At 44.0% G+C, this 15,831-nt stretch overlaps 1 protein-coding gene across 5 annotated transcripts in view; it reads left to right on the top strand.

Moving 5' to 3' along the window:
* Positions 1–15,831, top strand: part of Map3k4 (mitogen-activated protein kinase kinase kinase 4) — a 132,087-nt gene that overhangs the window by 92,106 nt on the left and 24,150 nt on the right. For all 5 annotated transcript variants that reach the window (XM_058580953.1, XM_058580951.1, XM_058580952.1 and 2 more), the window contains exons 6-12: positions 243–389; positions 6,952–7,109; positions 10,563–10,679; positions 12,144–12,243; positions 12,353–12,436; positions 13,290–13,556; positions 14,877–15,026. In XM_058580953.1, the coding sequence (XP_058436936.1) occupies positions 243–389; positions 6,952–7,109; positions 10,563–10,679; positions 12,144–12,243; positions 12,353–12,436; positions 13,290–13,556; positions 14,877–15,026 (1,023 nt within the window). The remainder of the gene's footprint in view (positions 1–242; positions 390–6,951; positions 7,110–10,562; positions 10,680–12,143; positions 12,244–12,352; positions 12,437–13,289; positions 13,557–14,876; positions 15,027–15,831) is intronic.

Here is a 15,831-nt window from a genome sequence, read left to right as displayed (position 1 = left end):
TGGGTTTACAGGTGTGCACCAGAATCTTGGTGTAATATTAAAATACAGTTCTTGGCTGTAATATTAAAATTTCTGTATTTTCATTATTTTGTTCTTACTAAATTGAGACTACTACAATATTCATGAAAAATAAACTTTGAAGAACGTGGAAATTCTTTCTGGTTTTTCAGAGGCAAGTTTCCCCCTTTCTGAGTCTCTTGGTCGAGTGGTGTGGACAGTAGAGCTTGTCTGTTCTTTTGCAGCTGGTGAGGGAGTGTAAAGAGGTCCTCAAGGGTGGCCTTTTGATGAAGCAGTACTACCAGTTCATGCTGCAGGAGGTTCTAGATGACTTGGAGAAGGCCGACTGCAACATTGATGCCTTCGAAGAGGATCTGCATAAGATGTTGATGGTAAGGAAGAGGGAGGACTTTCTTGGGTAAATGGACCAGGTGAGTGTGGCTGTCTTTCACTGCAGTTGGTCGACCTGGTCGCTCATTACATTTATTTTTTTTTAGCTCACTTTCTTTTTCTTTTTCTTTTCTTTTCTTTCCTTTTCTTCCTTTCCTTTCCTTTCCTTTCCCTCCCTCCCTCCCTCCCTCCCTCCCTCCCTTCATTCCTTCCTTCCTTCCTTCCTTCCTTAATCCTCAGTGGTTTCTAAACTGGCATTTTTTGGCAAGAATTGTCAACTTGGTCATTATCTAACTCTAGGGCAGTTCATCACGGTCCACAAAGAAAATCATAGTCTGGTCTTCTTTTTATTCAGCCACCTGTTAGCAGAACTTTTGGTAATTCCTGGTACAGGGCTAGGGACCTCTCATAGCTATGGAAATAGTACAGCAGAGCAAGAAAGGGATCTGGTGAGGACTGGCCAGGGTGCACACTTCCACCCCCACATGTCCATCGCTCTGGGGTACAGGTATGCTGAGATGAACCCTCGAACTCCTCTGGGGATGTCTAAAGGGAGCTTACCACAAGGATCCTAAGGCTCAAAGATGAAAGGAGAGTTCCTCAATGAAGTGGCACATTGAGGATTTGTAAACGACTTGATGGAGCAAGAGTGGACCTGTTTTACCCTGGGGCCCAGTCTTCTCACACGAATCATACTTGCCCTGTGTTTCTGATCTTTGGACCCTTGTTTATATTATTTTTTTCTAATAGAACTGTTTTTCTTTCTCCTCATCCTTCCTCCGTAACTAAAGCTACTTCAGACTTACTTTCAGAGTTTATTTTTCTCCAGAAAACTTATCTGATAATTTTAACCTTTCTAGCCTCCTTTCTGTACCTTCTTTGAACTCTCTTCACAGTTACTGTGAGAACTGTATTGTAACCTATCGTAAGCACAGTCTCTTCTCAGGGTTCCCTGATTGGACTGGGAGCTTCCTGACCCAGGGTTGTAGCTTGACATGCTTCTGTCTTCCGTAGTGTGTGGTGGAGTGTTGATGTGCATGTGCATGTTGGAGTCTCTAGGGCAAGGCCATGGGCGAGCCTGGATCCTGGCAGGGTGGTGAAATCATGAGAAAACTGCTGCTTGGAGGGTGTCGTTTTGGAGGGTCTCTCACTCTTGCTGGTTCCACTGTGTCCTATTCAGGCTGGCTACAGCACCTCCAGGAACCACCCCTGTTTTCTACGTTGGAAGAAAAAAGCCAGAGTCCCTTGCCAACCAGTGCAAGCCTTGCCTCAGCAGCAAGAGCTCACCCAGCATGTTTCTCCTTCTCTCAGTGGCAAGGCTGTGGCGTGGCCTCGTTCTGTCAGTGGAGGCTTGGAATTCACATGTCAAACAGCTTTTCAACCTTAATATGAGTAGAAAATGAAGGAGGTGCCAGGGAATGGAATTTAAAATAATCTGGTATTTATGACAAGTAATTATGATGTAATTGAGATTATTTTCTAATTGGCTAGAATACATGAAAGACCAGTGTGTGTCAAATGGCTATATTTTGAAGTAATATCTATTTCCTACATCAGAAAAATTTTTATTATTGAAAAGTTGTAGTAAAAAGCAACACATAATTGTTTGTTGTTGCTTTCCATGGACAATCAAATGAAAATTTTTGAAAAAAAAAAAAAAAAAGTTCCTTGCTTCTTGAGCTGTTTCTGATGGCTTCCAGAGGCACCTGTGCCCTGTGATGGGCGTGGGGTGGGGCCAGGTGAGGAGCAACAGTTTAGTTTTCACTTTGCTGTCCATGATTTGCATGAGTCAGTATGTGTACTGTCATAGATGAAAAAACTGGAAATTACCAGTGGTTTTAAAATTGTGCCCTGTAGTGTGCTAGAAAAATCAGGGGAATGTTTAGAAGACTGGGGGAACCTAAACAAAAATCATTGTCTCTGTTAGGAAGGAAGGAGAGAATAGCTCTTGGGTAGGCAGTCAGCTCTTAATTACCCGGTACCCTTCTCTTGAAACCCACCAAAAAGAGAAGAAAAAAAATTCCATATTCAGAAAAGGAGAAAATTTGCAACAGTACCCATTCCTTTACCACCATCCCACAAATTAAAAAGATTGATGGAATTATTTGCCTTGAAATGTAGAGTAAACCAGAGCAGATGCAGGCTCTGAGTACTTCCCACCTTAGACCTGGAGAGTCTGGAGCCGTGGTGTCCCTGTGGAGCTCTGCTGTTGACTAAAGATGTGTACATGACACAGGCTGCAGTGGTGAGATGCTCAGTGTTCCCACTGAACTTGCCAGCCCAGAATAGCTGCCCATGGGAGCGCTGCTGAAGTGCGGGGGCAGGGATCAGCAAGTTACTATGCAGAAAGTCCACGACTCAGGGTTGTTACAGTGTGTGACAGCGTCCTCTCTGCTTAGAAACTGAGGCGCTTACTGCGTGTCTGTGGTCCAAGGAGACGACTTGGTGAGGGTTTGAGGCCACAGACCTAACTGAAGCTGAGCTGCCGCAGCTCATTGCCAGGCCCCTAGCTCAGAAGTAACCAAGGCAGGGAACGGACGGTGGAAGGACCTGTGCTTGACCTAAAGAAACCACGAGTTTTACTCAACTTTTTTTCCCACTGTGACTAAAAGATCTGACCAGAACAATTTTAAAGGAGGAAAAATTTATTTGGGGGCTCACGGATTAGAGGTCTTAGTCCACAGACAGCAGGCTCCATTCCTCAGGGCTCAAGGTGAGGCCGAACATCGCGGCAGAAGACTGTGGCAGAGGGAAGTGGCTCACATGGTGATCAGGAAGCAGAGAGAGAGGTCTCCACTGGCCAGATAGAAACATGTACTCCAAAGCCACGCCTCAAGTCCCACCTTCTCCTGCCTCACCCTACCACTTCATTTGCTACTCAGTGAGTCCTCTCAAGGGATTAATTCACTGTTTGGGATAAGCCTCTCAAAACTCAATCATTTCCCCTCTGAACCTTCTTGCATTGTCTCACATATGAGCTTTTGGGGAACACCTCACAGCCAAACCATAACACCACATAAAGAGAAGTCAAAAGGAAAATGTGAAAGTGAGGAACAAGAAGTGTAGTTGCAGAAGATACAAGAAAGAGCCCATGTGTACACAGGGTTTCTGCAGAAGGATAAAGAACTAAGGGGCAGGGAAAAATTTTTCATTCTGCACCTTAATTATTGGATGTCTATTGTGTGCCGGGTGTCTTGTAGAGTACTGAGGATTCAGTGATGAGTGCAGACTTAGAGTTTTGGAGTGATGGGTAGATTGGTTGTTATCTAATCATGCGTGAAAAATTCCAGCTGTGAAAAATACTACAAAGGAGAGGCACAGGTTTTTTGTGGACCCTGAGGGTACGACTTGAGATTGTGTGGAGGTAAAGGAAGGATTCTCTTGAGAAAGGGACACTGGGATTTATCTGAAGGTTGATACATCCAGTATAACCCAATTTATGTAAAAAATTTTAAAAATACCCAAAGGTATAATATATGTTGTCATCTGTGTAATGACAGATTGTTTTGTAAAGCATACAGACTTGGAAAGAAACATACTAAATTCATGATATTTATTGCCTCTGGGGAAGAAGGATAGAGAAATGAAGAGAGAGAAAGGAGAATTAACTTTCTGGTATCTTCTTACAGAAAAAATTTCTGAAACAATATGACCAAATATTAATATTTGTTGTTCTAGGTGATATTTGTTAGATTGTTTTTTGGCCTCCTAACTTTCTAACAGAAGCAATGAAAAAGAGACTGAAATAAACACTTTTCCGACAGGAGGCAGCAGATGCCAGCTCTCTGTGTTGGGAAGGGGTGTGGCAGGAACGAAGGTTCCCAAGGAAAACAGTGAAGAGAGGCCTCTGGCTGCAGTGATGAGAGGGCTGGAGGCCGGAGCAGCTGTAGGATCCAGCGCCAGGTGGCCCCTAGCGCTGCATGTGGGAGTGCTTGGGTTAGAGTGCATAATGTGTATCGAGAAAGAAGTGTAAGAATTCAATTTTAAAGTGTGAAATTGGAGGGACATAGGGTGGGTCACCGAGAGTGACTGCTGGGGCCAGATGGTGTAGCCAGGTGAATCGTGAAGACTGGATCCAGTAAGAGCTTGCTTCTTAAGTTGGCCTGTGAGCATTGACAGCCTTTGGGATTGACTCTGATAAGGGGAGAGATGAACATTTATGCGTGTGTGTGCACATACCCACGTGTGCAGAGGGAAAGTCTGTGCTAGGAAGTTGTGCTGATTTCAGGAAGAGATGGGTGTCACGATGCAGATTTTGAAATGAGGGGGAACAGCAGCTCATTGTAAAGAAGGTGGGGAGTATATGTGCACATTTGCATTTTTGGTGTCAGGAGGCTGAGAGATTTTATGTCTAATGACTTCTGGCTTTTTTTAAATTATTTTTTTAGTTGTTGATGCACCATTATTTTTATTTATTTATGTGTATGTGGTGCTGAGGATCAAACCCAGTGCCTCCTACAGCCAGGCAAGTGCTCTGCCACTGAGCCTCAACCCCAACCCCCTGTTCTTTTTTTAAGAGAGATGAGCTCCTCTGCTAAGAATGGGGGCGACAGTATTAGTGGGTTGAGGAAACGGAGGAGTTTTAAACGATGGTTGTAGAGAGATGAAAAATGAGTAGTGAAATAAATACGATCACCAGGAATGCTGGATGTCGTGTGGTGGGCGATTGTGATTGAGCAGAACAGTGAGACTTCCTGACAGGTGGCTTCCTGGTGGCTCTCAGCTTCTCAGTGTGGACACAGGGAATGGCCTAGCTGTGCTTTGGCTGGCAGTGGGGTCTTAACAAGCAGTGAGATGAAAAGCAGTGACGGACTTCAGCATACTGACGAGTGGTGTTGAGGAGTGGGCCTGTGGGAGCAGCTGACAAGGAAAGTGGACCCAGGAAGGGGGTTGTGAGTTGGAGAAAGACCGGGCTCTGTGGACTCTGGCGGCTAGTTGCTTGGTGGGAAGTTGTGTTAGTGAGTGAACAAATGAACTGAAGGAGAGGAGGAGGCAGGGCCTCAGAGTGTTGGCTTGGTCCAGGGAGGTTGGACAGTTCTGGTGTGAGACACGAGGAAGGCCCTGTTGGAGGAGGAGGAAGCCAGGGGGCTGAACTGAAGCAGAGTCGAAGTCACAGCATGGTGCTGAGCCTGAACAGGGTGGGGACTAGGAAGGTCAGGCCAGAGCTGACAGACAGGTCTGAAGCGGGCAGATTGGAAGTCGGTGATGACAGGTGAAGACGGAATTGATGGTACAGCTGGAACCTAAACCTTCAAGGGGCAGAGTCTTTCTTTTGTTGAGCTTTTTAAGTGAGAATGTGGAAGAGTAGTGGGTTGAAAGTAGCGGTGAGGAAGCGTGGGGGTGCCAGCTCTTTGCAGCCCTTGGGTGTGAGGGGAGATCCACGAGGTGAGGGAGCACCGGAGTGTGCGAAACTCTCTTCTTCTGGGAAGATGGTGGGTCACACACGGCTCTGGTCGAGTGGCCCCAGGCCTGCAGAGCACCACTGTACAGCTGGATGGTGGGGGACCCAAGCCTTCAGAAATGCAGCAGAGGAATGCTGTTTTGAGATGAAGGAAAGATTTGCAATCCACAGACTGAAAGTTATCACTGGTTCTGAGGAGAAACAAAAAGAGAGTGAACTCTTACATTGTAGTCTATGAAAAAACTGAACTTGAAGGTAGAGAAAGAATCCTGAGAACTCCTAAGTGCAGGAGGCAAGTCACCTTCGGCAGTCGAGAGCATCAGGCCTCATGGCAATGTCCCACTCCGTGTCAGAAGGTGTCCTGAGGGAGAGAGTGTGTGATTCGGGTGTGCTCTTGAGGTCAGAACAGCCTCTGTGAGCCTGTCTTGAGAAAAACTGCTTGTAGGTAAAACTCTCCCACCCAGCAGCTCAGTCAAAGGAGGGCTGAGGCCTGGCGGGCTGCCGCAGTAGAAGTGGTGGTGGGCACAGACCCACTTCAGGACAACTGATAGTCTGATCATACATCTTAAGTTGTTTAATGAACCTTGGGAAGTTAGGCCACACAAATCTGGGGCATCAGGTAGGGGAGGTGCGGCATGTCCGCCTCAGTGCACACCTGCCCCCAGCTAACAAGAACAGTGAAACCAGCAAAGATCCTACTCTCCTACGGGAACCACAGTTATGTTTGTTCATCATGAAGATTTCTTTTTAAAAATTTTTTTATTGATTATATTATAAAAATATGTAACAGTAGGATTTGTGTTTCATATATTTGTATGTGAATACAACATACTTTAATAAATTTATTCCCGGTACCATAATGAACATTTCCAAGTGCTGTTTTCCCTATTATTGTACTTTCCTGTACATTGTGAATTTTTTAGTTATTAGGCATGTAAAGGGATGTGGATGATGTGTGAAGTTGCTGAAGAGTTATACAGTTTTAAAAACGATCTACCCTAGACCTTAGCTTATGTGGCAAAGACCTCGCCTCTGTGTCGCATGTTCTCCACAGTCCCTTTTGACATGCCTGTCTGATTCGTATCTTTTATGTTAATAGAGGTGAAGATGTGGATTGCTGAATTTACTCTCAAATATCTCCTTTTATATTTTTGTATTTTAAGGTATATTTTGATTACATGAGAAGCTGGATCCAAATGCTACAGCAATTACCTCAAGCATCCCATAGTTTAAAAAATCTGTTAGAAGAAGAATGGAATTTCACCAAAGAAATAACTCATTACATACGGGGAGGAGAGGCACAGGCTGGAAAACTCTTCTGGTAGGAATCTTTCTGCTTCACAGTATGGCTTCTTTCCTTTCTCACTCTTCTCCTGGTTTGCCCGTGGAGTCTCCTTCACACGTTTGAATGTTCAGTTACTTGAAAATTATAATCATTCATACCTGTAATGTACCTGCCCCTCTTCTAAGTTTTGAATAGTGGTGCTCAACCAGAGTTGATTTTGACCCTTGGGGACATTTGGCAATATGAAGACATTTTTGATTGTCAACATTTGGAGGACATAGTACTGGCACCTGGTGGGCAGAAGCCGGGTTGGACATCCTGCACTGCACAGGACGGGCCCCACAGCAGGCAGTTATCCACCCAAAGTATCCATTTAGAACCTGAGAAATCCTGCTTTAGGGTAAACCCTCTTTTTTTTTTTTTGTCTTGTTATATCATTTTAATAAAAGGAAGGAAGTGCTCCAAGGGTAGAATAGACCTGGGTGTTTCAGTTGTGGTGGGGACAGTCAGAACTTACGTATTTCCACCGACAGTTTTTTGGTAATTTAGCCTAATCACACATCTCTTCATAACTGGTTTATGCTTGATGAAAGCATATAGACAGAAACCAGGACGGTCTGCAGGAGGGAGCACAGCACTGGTCTGTTGTAGGAATGCGTTTCCTCCTGGGTCAGGCCCACACTGTTGAGCCCAGGCTGCAGTTCAGAGGACTCTGCCAGTGGCCACTCCAGTCTGACTTGCTTTGACTCAGGTGAGCTCGGGACTCTCCTGTGCTCTGGACCCTGTCGGTGTCTCCTGGTGCTCTCTCCCCATTGCTTATATGTTGGTATTTCTTCTGCTTCGTTTCATAAGTCACGTACACCCTCGCTCCTTCCTGTCATGCTCTAGCCCCTTAACTTCCATGTCAGGTGCGCTTCTGACTCCAGCTCCTGGCTGATCTGGACTCCACCCATCTCTGTTCCATTTGGATGTCTCAGAATCTTTTATCCACTTTTCTGCCTGGATTGTCAGGTCTTCTTACATCCCGTTTTATTCTGAGCAGTGAACTTGCTCTTGTCTCCTCGCTCCTGGGCTTCAGGCTGTGGTCCCCAGGCAGGCTTTCCCATAGTCGGCCTTCTTAAAAAAGGCTCTCCTTGCTGTTTTCAGCATCACTGCCCCCCCCAGTCCCCCTCCCACTTTATTTCCCTTAATTGTGCTTTGCCTGTAACTTATGTTATATTTTGTATTTTCTGCTTGTCGTTGCTGTTTCCAGGCTATCAAGCTTTGTTGAAGAAAATTTTGAATAGGTTCCTGCTAGTTACACTAGAAATATGTAGTTTTTACTGCACCCTCATTTCTTCCTTTCAGCATTTGTATCTTTGTCTCCTGCTTGTCCTTCAGATGCTCTGAGCCCAGGCTCTGGCTATTGCCTCCCACTGCTTATTCTGAGAGGCTCCTTGTCCTCCCTGCTGCCCCTTGTGTGGACTGCCCATTTCGGGGTCCCAGGTCTGCAGTCGACTGCATCTGCCGTACTGGAGCCACAGCTTCTGCTCTGCGGTCCACCCTCACGTTTTTCTTGAACATGTGCGGCTTCTGGTCCTTTTGGCTGGCCCTGAGAACACATGCAGAATTGGACCTGTGCTCACACTCCTGCCCCTGCTCTTCTTGAGCTGGCATTGTTCACACGTCAGGGCAGTACTCTCTAAATCACCTCCCTATTCTGCCTGCACCTCACCAGAATCACATGGACCTTGTTACGTGGCACAGCAGGCCATCTCTGAACACTCCCGTGGCTCTCAGTCTAGTGAGAATGCCTGGACAGTGGCCTTTGGGGCTGGCCACAGTCTGCCTTCTTACTGACGGACCTTGGCCCTCATCTCCTCCTAGACTCTGCTTCCTGCATGTCCACCCTGACCTACCTTCTGTTCTCATAGGCTGGGCTTGGCTCCTGCCACCGCCCTTTGCAGTTGCTGGTCCTCTTCCATGGACTGCTCTTCCAGATATTTTCATGACTCATTTCCCCACTTCCTTCAGGTCTTTGTTCAAATGGTACCTTCTCAGCCTATTTTAAATCAAAGTTTCTACCCATAAGGACTCCTTAGCTTTTTTCTCTCTCCAAAGTACTGATTATTAATCTGAAATACGATATATTTTATTTTTTATCTCTCTCCACCGGAGGGCTTTTTTCCTATTTTTGTTTACTTCTTCTTAATAAATAATAGGCATTCAGTCACTGTTGAGCAAATCCACCCTGAATATTCTTGTATGATATTCTTTTTAAAAGCATGTGTCTATCGGGTCCTTTCCTACTTAGATTTTTGGTGCCCACTTACTTGTCCAACAAATGATCAAATAAAGTAGTGTGACATCCAAGGCTCTTCCCAGCATGGCCCCATTTACTGTCCCAGTCTCACTTTGACCCTTGGTGGCATGAGCAGCCTCTGCTCCTCTTGGCTGGGTGGTTTCCTTTTCACTAACATGCCTCTGCTTGACACATCTCCATGCGTGATCCTGTTTGTTGTTCTTCCTGAACTGGCTTCCGCCTGTCTGTCCTTCTGACAGACCCCCTCTTCCTGCTCTTCTCCCTGTTAATATTAGACACTTGTGCAAGGTGGTTGCAGGGCTTTCTGGCCATGAAACAGCTTTGCGTTCAGCTGGGTTTGGTCCTTCTCTGACAGCAACCCTCGCACTTGCCGTCCACCACATCTGCTACAAGTCCTGTGCCTCCTTGCCTTCTTTTGCTAGGTGATAAGTGCCTTTCCTTGAACAGTATCAAGGTCATTAGACAGTTGTTGAAGTTTTATGATATTCATTTAGATTTTTTTGACTACTGGGTGTTCATTTTAACATTAGTGTTTAGATGGTGTGTTCAATGAGAAGGATCAGCTATATAGAGTATTTCATGTTTATCAACTATAGAATGCTAGTTGTGAGGGAAATTCAAAAAACAGTTGCATTGAAGTAATTCATTTTGCTTTTGTATCCCATCATTTAGTTTGACATTTTTTATCATTTCATAACATTTTGTAACATTTGTTTAAGATGGAAATAACATTTGTGTAATAATCACACAGCCACTAGGAATATAACATAAGGCTGGGTGTGGTAGCTCACGACTGTTGGCTTCAGAGGCTGAGGCAGGAGGATCACAAGTTCGAGGCCAGCGTCAGCAACTTGGTGAGGTCCTTAGCAACTTCGTGAGCCCTGCCAAACTAAAGAAGGCTGGGGATGTGACTCAGTGGTTAAGCACCCCTGGGTTCAATGCCTGGTAACAACAACAACCAAAAAAGATTATAAAATTTTATGGTTTGTGATGAAATAATTGGGTAATAAAACAAAGATAGGTATGTGTTATAATTTAGATTTTAACTTTTTCACAATAATCATTATTTTATATTAGAAGAAAAATTCTCATGGTTGAGTTTTAAGTTATTATAGTAGTAGCTGAGCCTTTTAGTTTTAGGAAGATTTTTCTTCCCAGTTTTATTCTTGTTATTTTTGTTCCCTTAGTGACATCGCAGGGATGCTGCTGAAATCCACAGGGAGCTTTCTGGAATTTGGCTTGCAGGAGAGCTGTGCTGAGTTTTGGACCAGTGCTGACGACAGCAGTGCCTCAGATGAAATAAGGTCGGAGCTGTGCTCCTTCCTGCTCCATTTCTCCTCTCAGTTCTGCTGTCAGTGCTGAGCCTGCGGGAGCCTCGTTCAGACCCAGATGTGTCGGGCTGGAGGAGTTTGGGCAATAGACTTAGCGGGACTTGCTTCTTACTGTCATGTCTTTTTATGTCTCTTAGTTATGGTTTCATGTGAGAAATTTTTTGAAAGTGAATTTAAGAGTTTATTTCACATAATGAAAATAATACCTTTAGAGTAAAGGATGAAGTTGACTAAAAATGAGTAGAATCAGTGATCTCTATCCACAATTGCTGGAATGTCTTTAATTAGATGTTATGTTTCTGTCTTTTGAAACTTCTGTAGCAGTGCATGGTATGTGTTAATGACATTGGATAAATTTAGCTTCTCCTTTAAGCTAACTTTAAGCTTAAATATATGAAATCATGGTTTACTCCCCTGTTGAATTTCCTCCAGTTCTATGCAGACGCTATTTGTGATGAACCATTGAAATTGCTATTTGTGGCATATATATCTGCCATCGAGCCGTTTTGTGGCCGTATATCAGTCATATGTAATTCAGTCTTAGCTAATGCTCAAATGAAACTGGCTCTCCAGAACTAGAATGTTTTCTGTCTCTCACCACCCAAAGTTTGATGCAAAACACGTTTTGGGTTTCAAAATACCTGGGATGTTTCTATGCCAAGGTTAAAGAAAGGGGTTCCCACACACGTTCTCACCTGGGGAAACCAAATTGAGTAGTTGAGAAATAGAATGCGTCAGTTTATAGGTCTTGTAGTTTTGAGATCTAATATCATAGATTTTAAATAAACATAAGAGTTCAAGGTGACAGATATTGAACTAAAGAACATTTTATGATGCTCTAATTGTTCACTAGGGATGGATTTAATAGGAGCTTTATGCACAGTGGTGCATTGAAACTGGCTTGCCTCAACTGACTGTGCACATCCCTTCCGAGGCACTGCTCTGTGGAGTCTCACTGCTGCCTTGAGATCCTCCCCAGTGGGAGCATTACACCTCACAGATGGACATGTATTACATGCCACCATGCTTTTGCAGAGCCAGTTGTTAGACATTTACCAGACTGTGCTTATCTCAAACTCCAAGAAATTATCAATGAAACCTTTAGGAATTTGACCTATTATTACTTGAAGGTATCCTGCATATATTTAAAGGACATGAGTACTTCCTATAAAACTAAGGAGTGGGCTGGGATGTAGCTTAGAGGTGGAGTGCTTGCCCAGGATTGAATCAGGAGCTGCACACATGCCCATCCAGAAAACCAAACCGAGTAGCCAGCTTCTCCATATTATGTATACGTTCACAGTAATGGCTTGCTCCCATTGAAAACGCCTGCAGTCTTTGTTACTGTGACTTGGGATTTGCTTCATCTTTGTTGTTCATGCTGTTGTGTCTGGGGCACACCTGATGGCTTCTGACCTGGCTTTGATCTGCTGGCAGGAGGTCTGTTATAGAGATCAGTCGGGCACTCAAGGAGCTTTTCCACGAAGCCAGAGAAAGAGCCTCAAAAGCACTTGGATTTGCTAAAATGTTGAGGAAGGTGAGTTTGCAAACCTGATTACTTTCCTTTATTTTTTTTTTTAATTTTTTCTTTTATTTTACTTTTAAGAGAGCTAATACTAAAGAAGTTTCTTTGTAACTGATCCTAGGACCTGGAAATAGCAGCAGAATTTATTCTCTCAGCCCCGGTTAGAAACCTACTAGATGTTCTAAAAGCAAAACAGTACGTGAAGGTAAATAAGTATACTTGAAATACTTTGCCTTTCATTCTTTTTTCTAAAATAGGCATACTTTTACAAAAAGTTTCAGATAATGAAAATTTTAGGCTTTGGAGGCCATACATTCACCTCATTATAGAACTGCCCCGTAATTTCCCAGTGAAAATTAGAAAAACACTTCTTATTTGACTTAACATATCTTAAGAATGCAGATAAGTAATCAAATATTTACACATACTACTTGGTTAAAATAATGTACATGAAAAGATAATCTTGATTCTTAATAGTGGCTTTTTCACCCTCACTTTTCCTGAAGCAGCTTGAAGTTTTTACATGGATCTTTGACGTTGGTGTCCGGTCCGGATTATCACGAGAACCACTTTTTGAGTCACCATCTTTACTTCCCTTTGCTTGAGATTTAGTACTTTGGAATCTATATATGTTATTGTTACTGGAAATGTTATGCCACACCGAGGGATGTGTGGGATGTGTGGCTCATACAGCACCACATTATTGTCCCTTGTTAAAATGATGGGTGATGTTGACCCCCAGCAGAGCATCAGGTGACTTGAAAAGCTTCACACACCAGTGCTGACTGAAGTTGTTCCATTCCCTCCCAGGAGTATTTTGTGGTTGAAAATTGAACAATAAAAAGATGTCCCATAACTGGAGAGACTGAAAGGACCTCCCCCAGTCCATTCCCAGACTTTCTCTTTCCGTCACTTTGACCTCAGTTGCTTGCTGTTCCCCATACTGCTCACATTCTTGTCTTTCCCAAATCCTGTCCCTGAACCTGCTTTTGTTTTTCTTTTTTTGTTTAAATAACAGATTTCTGTAAATGCATAAGCCTAGATCATTTCTTTTCTAGGTACAGATTCCTGGCTTGGAGAACTTGCAAGTGTTTGTTCCGGACTCTCTGGCGGAGGAGAAGAGCATCGTCTTGCAGTTGCTCGATGCCGCTGCGGGGAAGGACTGTGCAAAGGACCCAGACGACGTGCTCGTGGACGCCTATCTGCTTCTGACCAAGCCCAGTGACCGGGCCCGGGACTCAGATGGTGGCTGGGGCACCTGGGACGCACAGCCTGTTAAGCTAGTGCCTCAGGTGGAGACCGTGGATACTCTGAGAAGTATGCAGGTCAGTCTCACTCCAGGTCCCACGTCCACTCTCTGAGCCCCCACCTTCTAGCTACTTTATTTACTTAAAATGCTTTCAGAAAAATGAATTTTTACTAGCCCATGATGGATTTAACTGCCCTGGTTAGCTCAAGAATATGCTTCCCAAAAGAGTGCTTCAATATTCTACTGGTAATTTTCAGTATAATTTGTACTGAAATGTTCCATTAAATTTTATAATTATGTTACGTTATACTGGAATATTTGAAATGATACATCTGTTTTATTTATGCCTTTCCTTAGTTCAGGTAGTTAGGTCTAGAGACCCATGTCTTAAAAGAATTATCTCAGTAATTTAATTTCTAATTCTAGAAATTCCAGTAACCTAAGTATTTTGGCTTACTGATTATTTAATTATTTTTATAGTAATGGCTATTCCTGCTCATATAATAAGGATCCCAGTCAGTTTATATACACCCTGATTTTAACTTTAAGGAGCTTCCCATGTTACCTGAGTCCAGCTTAGGGACAGAGATAGGAGTGTCCATGTGCATCTTAGTCAGCCTGACCAGAACCCAGTCACTTTCATTATGTCTTCCTCCGGCCCATAGACCTGCCCTGTCTCCCCAGGTGAGGAGATGGTGCAGGCTGCCCACTCATTTAAGCCAGGAGCATGACAGGTAATATAAATCTAGCTTCCCCACTTGCAGTTAATCACTAGCCCCGACACACCAGAAGTGTATCCAGTAAGTAATGCTTTCCCTGCTTCCTCAGGGCTACTGTCACGGTCAGAAAGTCATCGTCCCTTTCCTAAGTGGTTATAGTTTCTTTTAGTTTTCCTCCTTTCAGGCTCACTGTTGTTCTTCAGTTCTGTATTGGTTGGTTGTTTTGGAACTTTGAGAATGATGGTTGTAACAGTGAACTTCAAATACGGCAGTGACTATTTCTGTTAGACAAAATAATAATAATAATACAGTTTTGATCTCTTAAATGATTCACACAAGCCCCCTTATCTGATCCTGGTCCTATTCCTGCATTTTCCACCTTGACATGCTGCTCCAGAGCCCATGCTCACACCCCCAACACTCCACACTACAGAGGTCTAGCTACGTCAACACTGCAGGCCTGCGCAGTGCGGTGGGTTCTTCTCCACTGTGCGGGAAAACCTGCCCACTGCAGAGTGTTGCTCTATGAGAGCAACTTTGCTTGCCTGTGACTCTCTGGTCAGGTGGTTGTTGACCTGGTGGCCGTGGGGTTGACATTGCTTTTGGATGAGGTTTGAACTAGAGTGGGAAAGCAGCCTTTGGTCTTTGTCATACCCTGTGTCTGATTTCCCTCCTAGGTGGACAATCTTTTACTAGTTGTCATGCAGTCAGCTCATCTCACGATGCACAGAAAATCCTTCCAGCAGTCCATTGAGGGGCTTATGACTCTACGCCAGGAACAAACGTCCAGTCAGCCAGTCATTGCCAGAGCTTTGCAGCAGCTCAAGGTACTGCACCTCCTCTCCCTTCCCCGGCTCTGATGACTACCTTTGGGCATGCTGTGGAAGAGTCGAGAGACGTGACATAATGTTATTTGGGGAACAGGAGCTCTGAAGTTGCCCTCCATTCTCCCTCCCTCCCCAATATACACTTTTCCTCATATCAACCCTTTCTGGAACTGAGGAAATTTATAATTGGAAAGGAGTGAAAATCGAGCAGTTAAGTAAATTCATAATGGTCACATGGCTGAGTAGCAAAGTTGAAGCTGGACTCTAGGTCTCTTCATTCCTAATGTACATTAATTTCTCTTTTAGCAATTTCCAGGATTTACTACCAGAGTTCCATATCAATGATATGTAATCTAAAGGAAGATTTATTTATTCCTTTGTTTAACAAAAGATTTAGCCATCCCAAGGACGCAGTGGCACATGCCTATAATCCCAGCAGCTTGGGAGGCTGAGACAGGAGAATCAAAGCCAGCCTCAGCAACAGCAAGACACTAAGCAACCCAGTGAGACCCTGTCTCTAAATAAAATGCAGAATAGGACTGGGGAGGTGGCTCAGTTCAAGGGCCCCAAGTTCAATCCTCAGTAACCCCTCTCCCTCAAAAAGGAACAAATGATTCAGCCAAATTAACTATAATAGGGAAAATAATCAGTTGTACATGGGCACAAAGGTCTTCAAAGTCTGTGGCAAGCCAGAGCCTGTATTCTTTTCCCATTTTTTTTCTGTTTTCATCACTTTCTATTTTGTACGCATTTATCAGTCCTGGTCTCATCTACACTTTCCCACAAGCCATCAGTTATGTCTTCT

The sequence above is a fragment of the Marmota monax genome, unplaced genomic scaffold (assembly GCF_021218885.2).
Source record: "Marmota monax isolate L192 unplaced genomic scaffold, Marmota_monax_Labrador192_F-V1.1 WCK01_AAM20220418_F8-fsc00083, whole genome shotgun sequence".
Classification (NCBI taxonomy): domain Eukaryota; kingdom Metazoa; phylum Chordata; class Mammalia; order Rodentia; family Sciuridae; genus Marmota; species Marmota monax.
Note: the sequence above shows the minus strand (reverse complement) of the source record. Positions and strands in the feature narration are given on the sequence as shown.